Source organism: Zingiber officinale, chromosome 9B (assembly GCF_018446385.1).
Source record: "Zingiber officinale cultivar Zhangliang chromosome 9B, Zo_v1.1, whole genome shotgun sequence".
Lineage (NCBI taxonomy): Eukaryota > Viridiplantae > Streptophyta > Magnoliopsida > Zingiberales > Zingiberaceae > Zingiber > Zingiber officinale.
Genome location: NC_056003.1, coordinates 13,840,989 through 13,854,591, shown reverse-complemented (window position 1 = coordinate 13,854,591; position 13,603 = coordinate 13,840,989). Strand labels below are relative to the sequence as shown.

The window sequence follows — 13,603 nt, the reverse complement described above, 5'->3', positions numbered from 1 at the left end:
TCGTACCCGACCCAAGGTCATCATGAGGGAGGTAAATCGCAGCATCCGAGCGAGCATGTGACAGACGGGGTGTAATACGGGGATAGAGGATTTATTCCCCAGCTGCCCCGGGGATCGACCCTACGACTTTATTATGACAACACCCGTCACATACCCCACTCGTTTCCGACAATATTTGAAGTTGTCCTTCCCCTTATTGATTGTTCACTCGCGTTTACTCACCTCATCCCAAACAATGCGTGGACGGGCCGGGCATGCGAGGAGTCAAGCTCATGTACAAAGCTTGTGCTATACAACTTTACGCAAGACTGATCCGGAGATAGTGGGGGCAAGGGAGGGATTAAGGAGAGGGATAAGGGCGTTTTGGTCTTTTGGGCGCATTGAGGGTTTGGAGTGCTTTTAAGCACTGTTCACAGATTATGTAAAGGGGGGGAGAAGATTGCTCGCGGGAGGGAGGCTGCCGCCGCCAGAGGAAATGGAGCCACCTCCTTCCTCTCAGGCTCCTCGCCGGCGTCTACGCCGGCCACAGGCCGCTCCATCTCCTCCTCTCCATCTCCCGCTTGTGACATCTCCACTGGAGCAACCCACCGCCGCTCTTCTTCCTCCGCCTCGCGACGCCGTCACCACCCTCCTCCTTCACCTCACTGCGACGGTATGGCTGGACACGCCGTCGCCGGTGGCAAGGCCGGCTGCGGGTCTCCGACCACTGCTCTTCTCCTCCTCACCTCTTCTTGTGGTCGGCATAGCCTCTGTTCTCCTCGAGATGTTGCCGTCGAAGCCGCCTCAGTTCGCCGGAGCCGCCGCAGGCCGCCCCTCTCGCTACTTTCTCTCTTTTCCTCGCCATACCACGCGCCAACTTCCAGCGCCGGCCAGCATCTCACCCAACAGCCGCCGACGCTTCCCATCACTGCTGTCGCCCCCGGCAGTTGTCACCGTCGCCACTGTCTTCGGCGTTCGGCACCACTGCCTTCGGTATCCAGCTTCGCCACTTCCGGCGTATATCGTCGTCACGGCTTCCAGTGACAACAGATGTCGCTGCCGACATCTCCAGCAGCCGCCATCACTGCTCCCAGCTGGCGCCACCCTCCGACGACCACCATCGTCATCCTCCGTCGCTCACTGCAGTCCACAGCGACTGCCGCTGCCCTCTCCCGCAGCCATAGCCACTGCTGCCGGCGAAGGGCTCTGGATGTAGCCTACCTTGTTGCTGACAGCAGCATCTCCGCTGCTACACCTCCTCGCAGCGCCACAGCGCCTTTGGCAGCCCGCGTCTGCGGCAGCCAGCGCCTCCGGCGTCTAGTGCCGTCACCTCCGGCAGCTCCTGCCGCAGCCACCGACACCTCCGGGCAGCCGTCATCACCCTACAAGTAGCCGTCATACGATGGGCTCAGGTTTGCGTATTCAGGCCTTCGCGCCAAGATTATGTTCGGCTTGTGAGCCGATGTGGATCCGGCCATCGTGCCGTTGTACTTCATTCTTCGTACCATTGTTGTTATCCGGCCTGCGTGCCGTGTGCCGGCCTGTGAGCCGCTGTATTGTTCCGGGCCGCTACGACTCGATCGGCGACACGACCAGCTCATCCATCCATCCGAGGGCGCCCCCTGGGCCAGGGTACGTTCTCGTACCTTTTCTGCATTTAGTTAATTATTTTGTCGTTAGTATTCGATTGCTCATATATATGTGGAATTCGCCTCAAGCACTGAGGTACCAGAGGCCGGGGCGACCCGGTCGCTGGATACAGGTACAGTTGACCGGAGGAGGACTTCTGACAATCTGGTCAACGTAGAGGACAGCTCATCGACTGGGTCAAGAGGATGCGGTCAACCTTCCAGACACGTCACACCGGCAGGTTCGTTTTCTCAGCTTCCAGACAGATCCGAGCGAGCATGTGACAGACGGGGTGTAATACGGGGATAGAGGATTTATTCCCCAGCTGCCCCGGGGATCGACCCTACGATTTTATTGTGACAACACTCGTCACATACCCCACTCATTTCCGACAATATTTGAAGTTGTCCTTCCCCTTATTGATTGTTCACTCGCGTTTACTCACCTCATCCCAAACAATGCGTGGACTGGCCTGGCATGCGAGGAGTCAAGCTCATGTACAAAGCTTGTGCTATACAACTTTACGCAAGACAATAGAGAACCAAATTTGATTTGCCAATATTTAATTAACATTATTAATTAAGCCAGCGACATCGTTCTAGCAATTAATCATCATCGATCAAGTTCATTCACTAGCATTTTTTGAAACAGAGACAAAGGAGCAGAGGGAGGCATTTCCCAAGTGGCCACCCTTCACTTCGGCAAGCGTCGTTGCACTTGCTGTTCTTCGCACAGATGCCACGAAACGTGTTGCTTACTTTCACGCACGTCCCCAGGAATTTTGCATCAACATGCCTCATCTCCTCTGCAAAAGTTTGGAGCAAATGCAGATTATAAGAATTTTTAATTCATTTACAATTCTAAACTAGAATCAGTAGTGAACTTACCAGTGGCTAAAAGGAGTAGGACGAGAAAGAAAGAACAGATGAATGCCTTCTTCACCTCCATTGATCTTTTGAGTTCTTGACGATTTGAAGCAGTAGAGAGAAGGGAGAACTATATATAGAGAGATGAGGCATTTGATTTTGTAATAGTATATGTTTAAATATGAAACGGAAAATTTTATACCTACTGAGTTTGGACAGCTAAGTAAGGACACGTAATTAAGTTCTGCTCACAAATGGTCTTAAATGTGCTAAATAAAGAGAGAGAAAAAAAAAATCACACATGGTCTTAAATGTGCAAAATAAAGAGTACGAATTTTTCTTTTTTAAAAAAGAGAAGGATAAACATTATTTTAAAAAAGTCAACAGTAGTTTACCTTCGCAGTAGTTTGCCTTGGTTGACTTATCTCTTACTTACCATTTGTATGCATCCAGCTAATCTTAATTTATTTGTTATGGTGTTCCTTCCTTTTTCAGAAAGAGAATTTACAATGTAATTTTCGAAAAGAGAAGAAAACTAACTGTACACTGGTTGAAGAAAATACGATCATACAGTTTCACCTGATGTGCATTCTTTTTAAGGAAAATAGTTGAACCTCTTTAAGCAGATGAAGAAAATGCAATAACTAACTTATTCAAATGGAGCGAGAGTTTGTAATTGTGCTGTCGTTCGATTTCCTCACCTGGGAAATTTAAGGTGCAAAACTCAATCATTATATATGCCCAACGAAATCTGTGATCTTTGATAGAGGAGTATGTCAGCCATATATAGGCTCAGCTGGATTTGGTTGCAGCCATGGGCACAAAGGATCTCCTTCTGATGTATGTTCCACTCCAGTGCACAAACCTATACATTTGATCGCGCGACATCAAATGTTATTAAATTTTAGAAGTTAATATACAAAAAAAATAAGAATTGAAGCAATAGTGTGATGAAGGTATTCCCTTCATAAGTGGCCAGTCATTTTTAGATGATATGAGATTCATCTCCAATTTAACATGGTATGGACTTAGGGCATGCAGCACCTCTAAGTCATGATGGATGTAAAAGAGTGTGATGAAGGTATGTTGTATGTCTATCAGTGTTCGGGTGGCTAGTGACCGATGGGCATGCATGAGCTGACAAAAGAATACTACAGGCCAGCAGGTAGCCAACTGGACTTACCTGAGCATAAGAGTTGATTCTATTACTGCACTTGCCCGTTTGGACATTCCAAATCTTGATGCATTGGTCGGTAGTTCCGCCACCAGTAGCCAAGGTATGTGACTGAAAACGGCATTAAGCAAAGGCTCTTAGTGCAGCGGTGGTCAGACAAGCTGTGCAGGAAACTTGATGCCCTCATGTTTGAGGAAGACCAAACAATGAACAAGGTTATCGATCATTGCCGCCACTTGCCAGAATTCCCCACTGTCTGACCACTTCAAGCCACAAACTTCCTCCGAGTGTGCTTTAAGATGATGTGCCAAATTGTGAAAACATCTCAGTACTGCAGGAATTATTTTTCATTCAATCTCTGTTACAATGTGTTCAGTCTCATAGGTCGATACAGATCTATAAATTAAACACTAATGGATGATAAAGAACGGAGCCTGTCGATTGTATACGTGTTTGAAATACGAATGGAAATAAAAAGGTGATGAAAATGAATGAAATTGCAGTTTCACTTTGAAAGTTTCAAGATTTTATGATTAATTTATAATGTATCAAAAGTATTGATTTTGTAAAAAAATTACATGTGTAGATGCTCTGTCCCACACGTAAGTTCGCTGGGTACTTAAAAATAATTTAAATTTTGTATTGAATCAAGTTGATTTGTGTGTGAGCACAATTTGTGCGCGTCAAATGCCCGACCGATCATGACAAAATCTGTCCAAGTGAATGAACTTTGCCACATGAATCCTTTTGCTTGCTGTTCAATAGTACTGGCCGGTGGCTATCATTTAGCCTCAAGTTGAATAGCCTTTTCTTGGTCATCCAAAGCAGATGAGGGATGAAGCTCCAAGACAAGAAGATGACCTGGAGCATAGAAGTAAAGTGCAAAATTGCAAGATCCATCCATCTTGTTCCCTAAAATTCTCTCTCTCTCTCTTCACTTTACCACAAAATTTTGTGCGTAGTTGTAGATGTATATATGGTCTTCCCGTTATATTCTAGAAAATAGATGTTTGTCGTAATCTTAAAGCAATGCCGAAAGAGACGAATATGTTTTAAAGAAACTCGGTCAAATGCAGGTCTCAATATCTTTCTTTCTTAACTTAAAGACTTGCTTGAACGACTTGTGTCCCGACTCGGCAGCACTAGTTGTTCACTTGGGAGCAGTCAATGGCTTGACACTTGATCGACCTGACAGGAAATTGAAGCACTCGATTGACTTGGCACATGGAGCACTTAACCGACTCGGCACTCGAATACTCAAAGACTCAACACTTGACACTTTACTGACTGAACAACTTGGGCACTTGGCTAGCTCAGTATTATACTACTCGACAACTTAGTCATACAAGGCAGTCCAGTCTTCCAAGCGCTCAGTCATCCCAAGTAGCTTTTCCTTCCATGTTTGACCGCTTAAAATTATCCGCTCAAGTTATTTTGACAGATAAATTTGAAGTTGAATTTTTTAATTTCAATTCAGAATATATCTATGTAATCTTTGACAAAAATTGTCCAACAATCTTAAAATAAATTTGTTTCTGTTGAGATGATTACGGAAAATGTTAAGGTACAATAGACAATGTGTAACAACTCACTCCGCCCCGATTGAAAATGTTCCAATCAACCATGGAAAAAGACCAGAGAAGTTACTAGGTTGAACATCAAAAGGTAGGTGGCAACAGAAGTTCTTTTACTTGACCATGCTAAATATGACTAGGCACTCAATCAAGGAATCTCCCAAACTAGCTGAGGATGTGACTAATGTCCAAATCATCAGTGTGATTAAGGCATGGAACCATTCTAAGTTCCTGTGCTAAAACTACATCCTTAATTGTCTTGTCGACTCATTATACACTATATATAGTTAAAAAGAACGACTAAGGAGCTGTGAGAATCCCTGGATAAGAAGTATCAAACGCGGGATCCAAGAAATTCATCGTGAGCCAATTTTTAAATAACAAGATGGTTAACTCCAAGACGATGAACAATCACGTCCAAGAGCTTCAGGTGATTCCGAATAAGATTCACTCAAAAAGCATAGTGCTGAATGAAACCGCCCAAATAGTAACTATCATTGAGAAGTTGTCTCCTAATTAGAAAGATTTCAAAATTAACTAAAGTATAAGTGGAAGAAAATGAATGTTAATGAACTCATTACTAGACTTCAAAAATTTTGAAGCACAAGACCTGGGCTGGCGAACACAGAGCATCGTAGTGAGGTGACGGAGGAGCCTGGGGAGCGTGTGGAGGCGGCACCTTCCCGACATGGTCGAACTAGCCCTAACTCTCTTTTTTTAATGCTTAACGTCGTTAATTTGTTGGGGCCAAGTAAGAAGCTGGATTTGGCCCAATACCAAATAAACTAGGCAAGACATGAACCTAAGATATATATAGATATATATATATATATCAAAGGATAAATAAAAGTTCATTTAAATCAACTAAATTTAAAAATTCAATTAGGTTATTTTAGAATTTTAATTTTTTTCTATAAAATATTATATAAGTTAAATCGGTTCGATTTTAAAATCTCTTGTTAAATTGAATAAATTAAAATAAAAAAATTAATCGATAAATTCCTAATTAAGTGAATAGTCTCTATCAAGTTATTGTAAAATTTCCTATAATATTTAAAAATTTCAACTAATTTAATTTTTAACAGAATTAATTGATATTTTATCGGTTCAATTTTATTAAAAAAATTAATTGATTAATTTAATTAGTTCAAAAATATTTGATTTATTTGTTTCGATTAATTGATTGGATTTTAACCAAATACTCAAACCGAGTCTAAGTACAAAGCGTGTGCCATGCAACACGTATGCATTTACTTACAACAGCTAATCAAATTTAATTTGCCAACATTTTAATTAGCATTATTAGTTAAGTCAACGACATCGATGCTAGCGATTAATCATCACGCATCAAGTTCATTCAGTGACATCTTATGAAACAGAGACAAAGGAGCAGAGGGAGGCATTTCCCAATAGGCCACCCTTCACTTCGGCAAGCGTCGTTGCATTTGCTGTTCTTCACACATATACCATGAAACGTCCTGCTTACCTTAAAGCACGTATGCTTTAAACTTGCATCAGCATGCCCCATCTCCTCTGCAATAATTTGAAACAAGTGCAGGTTATAAGAGGTTTTAATTCATTTACAGTTCTAAATTAGAATCAGTAGTGTACTTACCGGATGCTAAAAGGAGTAGGACAAGAAAGAAAGAGCAGATGAATGCCTTTTTCAACTCCATTGATCTTTTGAGTTTTCTATGACTTGAAGCAGGAGAGAGAAGCGACATGTATATATAGAGAGATGAGACATTTAATTTTGTAGTCGAAAGAGAAAATAATTAAGTTAATGTTTAAATGAAACGGAAAATTTTATACCTACTGCCTTTGGAGTTGGACTGATACACGTAAATTCGTGCAGCTCACGTTGAAGGAGGGTCATAAATGTGCTAAATAAAAGAGTGGGATTTTTTTTTAAAAGAGAGAGAATATTAATTTACTAATGACAAGAATAAATATTATTTTAAAAAAGGTCAACATTCTTTTACCTTCTCGAACCCATTTTATCTGTTCTAAACATAGTTTGTAAAATTACGATCTAAAAAAAAAATTAAAATCGATTTAGGATAGTACATAATTGATTTTGTAGTAGGATCGTAATAAAATCGATAGGATCAAAACAGAATATGAAGGATTAGAACAGAATCGAAATAAAATCGGTGGAAATTTTGAGAGATCATAACTTTTGACTCGAATTGAGCCACGGGGCCTATAATATATCAAATCAAAGCTTGTTCAGAGATCTTTAATAAATTTCAAAGTTTATCCTTAACCATCCTATTTCAAATCCAAAAAAATATCATTCAAACCTTTTTCGGATGTCCAGAAGATTTTATCTTTTTTTATTATCTTTTTTCATCTTATTAAGATTTTAAATTATTTGTTTCAATTATTTAAACGTATATTTAATTATTTTTGAGTTAATTTTTTATTAATAATATTCTGTCATTTTGGATGTCTATTATCTAGTATTTATTATCTAGTATTGTGTGACATCAGTCAATCTTTAGAAGATTATTTTCGACTTTCATATTTAAATCAAAAAATTTAATAGCTTCTGTTATATATGTTAGATATTTTGTTGGTCAATTGAATTATCTTATAAATTAAGGAAATATTTTTGACATTGAAAATATTATTATTATTATGTTAATAAAATTTTATATTCTTTCATTTTATGATATGAAAATATGAATGATAGTTAAATTATAAGTTAATTTAAATTTGTAAATATAGTAATGTAATCTGAAGTGTTGTGTTGATTGTAATGATTATATATATATATATATATAACATTAGTTATTTATTTATATGTAAATGAGTTTTTTAGGTATTTTTTTAAATTATTAATCATGTATGATAAGATTTTAAGATTTTTAGTAGGATCATATGATTCTACGATTCGATCATGACCCTAAATCAATTATGCGTAGTATCACGATATAAACTATGATTCCCAAGCTAAAGGTTTTTTTTTTTTAAGCTTTTATTTACAATTTGTGTGCACCTGGTCCATCATAATTTATTTGTTTTGCTGTTATGCTGTTCCTTCCTCTTCAAAGAGAGAATTTATAATGTAATTTTAGAACATAAAAGGAAAAAAGATAAGAGAGAACTAATTGTACACTGGTTAAAGAAAATACGATCGCACAACTTGATCTGATATACAGTCTTTTCAAGGACAATAGTTGAACCTCTTTGAGCAGGGAATTCACCGACACAGGCATCAAACCCTTTCCATTGCAAAAGGTGGAATTGTCATCTTAACGGTCCCTGAGTCCGGCCCCAAACATCAAACCCTTTCCAGAAACCACGAGTGGAGACCAGCACAAGTTTACCCGGGCTGTAGCCCGGGACCCAGTTGGTGGTTATGTTAATTTTACTTATACACACTATGGATTTTGAATTTCCAAATTACAAAGAAAGGGCCTATAGCCAGGGATCCCTTCGAGGCTATTTTTAGCCAGGGCAGATTACAATTATTAGCTTCGCCATTTCTAGAAACGAATGATTTCATCGGCAGCAGCCAATGCCACCGTTGATCCGTCGGAGCTCTAGGATGAAGAAAAATGCAATAACTAATTCAAATGGAAGCATGAGTTTGTAATGTACTGTCGTTTGATTTCCTCACCTGAGAAAGATGCAAAACTCTATCAGTATGCACAACCAAATATGTGATCTTTGATAGAGAAGGATGTTCCATGATGTAGCATAGATGATGGACAGATGATATTTTTAGAGTAATAGTGGGGTCGATTTCTAAGAACTAATGATATGCATGATTTATCCCATCATACACCTTTCACCTATATAAGTATATTTCTCTCATTCTATATTCATGGGACCGATATTAGGGGATTCATTAAAATAACAGGTCTACCTTTGATAGTCGAGGGTATGTCCACAGGCTCAGCTGGTTTTGATTTTGCAGCGCCAAGAAAATTATAATAAATAAATTGACCTTCCTCGAGGTACAGTGATCATCTTGATTACTAATAGGATAGAAAATGTTTCTAATGATCTTATTTTTGTCAGTTTTCATAGTTTGTTTCAATAATACTTAAGTATGCATCATTGAAAACATGTCATGTGTAAATAAAAACAATTATAAACGGAACATATGCAAGAAATATTAATATTAATTTAGTTAGGCAAATACTTATATCAAACTCAACCCCAAAAACTATGAATAGGTAATAGGTATGTCAAAAGTTTTTATTGGTGCAATATTCCCTAACTCAGGGTTGATCGGGTTGACTGAGCTTGAATTGAGTCAAGTTCAAGTCATGATGTTTGGGTTTCAATGCTTGACAATACATGTAGACAACACATGAAGATTATAAGTGCAATTGTTCATGTGAGGAGTTTGTGAAGGAGAGTCAAGTAGGTCAAGGTTGACTGGATACTTGACTGGAAATCTTAGTGAGTGAAGCCAAGCAAATGGAAAGTCCTAACTGGAAAGTTAGGCAGAGGAAAGTCCTGGTGAGTGAAGCCAGGCAGATGAGAAGTCCTAGTGATTGAAGCTAGGCAGATGGGAAGTCCTGGTGAGTGAAGCTAGACATAAGAAAATCCAGATGGGTCAAGGTTGACCAGACATCTGGTGAAAGTCCAAGTAGGTCAAAGGGATTGACCGAATACTTGGCACGAGGAGAAAAGTCCAAGTGGGTCAAAGGGATTGACCGGACACTTGGCGAGGGTGTTCTAGCAGGTCAAGGGTGACCGGATGCTAGGCAAAATGAACCAACAGGTCATGGTTGACCAGATGTTGGTTTAGGAGGCTTGAGACTTGATTTTGGGAGAAATCATGAGCTGGATCGATCAGCCGATCGATTGGCTCATGCCCAATCGATCGGCCAATCGATCGGGCAAGTCTTCGCGACAAGTCTCCTCCCAATAGATCAGTGGATCGATTGGGACGAGTGCGCGATCGCACAGAATATCGCTGGATCGATCAGCCGATCGATCCAGAGCCCCAATCGATCGACGGATCGATTGGGAAGTGCGATTTCGCACGATAAGCCTTGGATCGATCAGCCGATCGATCCAAGCAATTCCTGAGAGCACAGAGGCGCTCTGGATCGATCAGTTGATCGATCCAAAGCCTCCCCGATCGATTGGGAGCAATCCAATCGATCGGGATCCGACCGTTGGCACAGATAAAGGTCGTTGGCGTGCGTCTTCTTCGGTACACTTTGCACTATTCACTCCAGATCCTCCACAGCAACTCCACAACTTTCTGTAAGCTCCAGATCGCCAGTTCTTGAAGGTTCTTGGAGGTTCTTCCAAGTCAAGAGGCGGATCAAAAGCAAGAAGAAGAAAGTTAGGGTTAGGGTTTCTTGTATTCATTGTAAGCTATACTTTTGTTCCCTTTCCTTTCTTTCTGTATTGAGAGTCTTGTAGGGCTTCTCCGCCTTCGGTAGTTACCGAAAAGGAGTGTTTATTAGTGGAGGTGTGTGTGTGTGCGTGGATCATTGGACTAGTCACCTCTTGTGAGGTGGATACCAAGTAAAATCCATTTGTTAGTGTTGTATGTTTTTGTTTCTTGTATTTCCGCTGCATACCATCAAAGAAACAAGCAACGACAAGCACCTAGCACGAAGGAAGAAACGAGCTATTCACCCCCCCTCTAGCTACATAATCGGTCCCAATAAGTGGTATCAGAGCGAGGCCGCTCTTCACCGGAATCATCGCCGGAAGGGTCAACAGAGCTAGAGGGTGTAGAAGTTGGAGCAAAGTCTATCAAGTCAAAGACTTCATCATCAAGCTCAACTTCAGATGGCATTCCAAGATGGTCTTGGATTCGATACAAGGGTACCTCCACCATTCACAATGATGAGCTTTGATTTTTGGAGATCAAGGATCGAGAATTTCTTGATGGTGGAAATTGAGCAATGGTTTGCTCTAATGGAAGGTTTCGAGGCTCCAACAAATTCCAAGGGCAAAGTCCTCAAGAAAAGCAAATGGAGCCAAGAACAAATCCAAAGATATGAGGCCAATGACAAAGTGACCAAGCTTTTGGTCAATCTATTGCCTAGCCACATTTTGGAGCAAATCGGAGAATTCAAAGATGCCAAGGAGCTTTGGAGCAAATTGGCAATAATTCATGAGATCCCCTCCACTGTACCAATTCATGAAGAATCCAAAGAGGGAGACTCATTGGAGCAAGATCAAGAGGAAGAGGACTCCGAAGTTAAGAGATGCTCAACTTTCGAAGAAGGAGTCCAACAAGCTTCATTCTCAAAGGAATTAAATGAAAAGGGCAAAGAGGGAGCATACTCTATGTTTTACACACAAGATGAAGATGAAGAAGCCTCCACCTCTAGGATTGAGGGGGAGCAATTTCCATTGACACCGGATCAAGAAGAAGGAGAAGTCTCCACATCCGGGTCAAGAGAAGAAGAGGATAAAGAAGCTTCCACCTCCACAAGTCAAGCAAAATCAATGGGAGGAAAATCATTTTCGGATCAAGAGGAAGCCTCCACCTCCGGATCAAAAAGAGGATCATGTGCCATCCCTACACAAGAAGGTATAACTAGTTCAATTAATAGTAAAAATCATATTATATGTTTTGAGTGTAGGGAACGTGGGCATTATAAGAGTAAGTGCCCCAAATTGGCCAAGAAGAAGAGCCAAGTGGCACTTAAGGGCAAGGAGAAGCTCATGGAGACCGCTCCTGGAATAAAGAAGAGCAAGGAACACATTGTGTGCTTCTTGTACAACCAAAAGGGACATTATAGGAGCCAATGTCCCAAGGGGAAGAAAGCGGTCAAGGCTCTTGGAGGAAGCACTAGTCAAGGGGGAGCCTCCAAGGTAAAAAGAAAGGTATCATTTATTGAGCCTATCATCTCAAAAAATGATAAAAAACATGTTAGTTCAAACTTATATCATTTCAATGCTATTTACCATGAAAATAGGAAGCATGGTAGTATTGAGGAAAAACATATGGCTCTTCATGCGAAGACTACCACACCTAGGGTTAGGAAGGTAGGTAAAAATCTAGGCAACAACACTAAGGACCATAGTTATAAGCCTAGAAACAAAAATGCTCAAGGATTCATTGAAAAACCTAAGGTTAAGGACTTAATGATAGAAAATCAAGTCTTGAAGTCAAGGCTTGATAAAATATAAAAGACCCTAAAAAGGATGGAAAATATCTTTAAAGGGCAAAATGAGATGGAGTATTGTTGGCTATTGTCGTTCTTTGGAATCTCGAAATACATCAGATGGATATAAAGATAGCCTTTCTAAACAGGGATTTAGAAGAGAAAATCTACATGGAGCAACCTGAGGGGTTTTCTGTGCCAGGATAGAAAAATAAGGTCTGTAGATTGGTGAAGTCATTACATGGCTTGAAACAAACACCAAAACAGTGGCATGAGAAATTTGATAATTCCATGAAGGAATGTAAATTCAAGATTAATGAATGTGATAAATGTGTCTACATGAAAGTCACAGAGAATGACTACGTCATCTTGTGCCTATATGTAGATGACATACTTATTATTAAGAGTAATGATTAGATAATCAAATCCACTAAAGATATGTTAAACTCAAGATTTGACATGAAAGACATGGTCCTTGCTGATGTGATTATAGGAATTAAAATTCTTAGAACAACAGAAGGACTTGTTCTTAGATAGTCCCATTATGTGGAAAAAATTCTTGAGAAATTCACCAAGGGTGATACTGCATTGGCACGAACGTCAATAGATACGAGTTAACATCTATTAAAAAATCGAGGTGAAAGTATCTCTCAAATAGAGTACTCTCAAGTGATTGGAAGTCTGATGTACTTGATGAGATGTACATAGAGCTGTCAATTTGGGTTAGGCCCGTCGGGTTGGCCCACCCTGCCAAACAATTTAAGCGGGTTGGGTTGGAATTTTATCAACCCAAGTCCACTGCGGGCCTGTTAGAGCGTATACTAAAAGCCTAGATTTTGGTATAAATATTTATCTAGAAATAAGAATCACATTGGTCAAATGTCTACATTTATGATAAATGTAGTTGCTCAATTAATTTATATTGTAGATAACATGGTGTGTGGTGTCACACACAGAAGATCATGTTATTGGTTCCTTATAAATTATAAACAGTAGCTCACGACCAAGATGGAAAGGAACAAACCATTGGAAGGTCGTAGTGTAATTAGGTATTAGTTTATCTTAACTATATAATTACACTAGTACACTTAGAGTGTATTGAGTAGGACCATTTGAGGTCGTTCCTTTTATACTGACTTTATGAAGGAACAAAGACCTCAGTTATTATGGAAGTGTGTGCTCTTAATCCTAATATAATAACAATCACATATATTTGATATTTATTTCTTTAATTTATCAATGGGTGAGATTTAGTTCGATGAATCAATAAGCCCGATAAGTTGG

At 40.1% G+C, this 13,603-nt stretch overlaps 1 protein-coding gene across 1 annotated transcript; it reads left to right on the top strand.

Moving 5' to 3' along the window:
• Positions 1-406: 406 nt before the first annotated feature.
• Positions 407-2,745, top strand: LOC122024882 (lysine-rich arabinogalactan protein 19-like). The gene is made up of 2 exons (XM_042583602.1): positions 407-1,849; positions 2,260-2,745. The coding sequence occupies exon 1, from the start codon at positions 476-478 to the stop codon at positions 1,193-1,195; it is 720 nt and encodes a 239-aa protein (XP_042439536.1). The 5' UTR covers positions 407-475; the 3' UTR covers positions 1,196-1,849; positions 2,260-2,745.
• Positions 2,746-13,603: the final 10,858 nt, after the last annotated feature.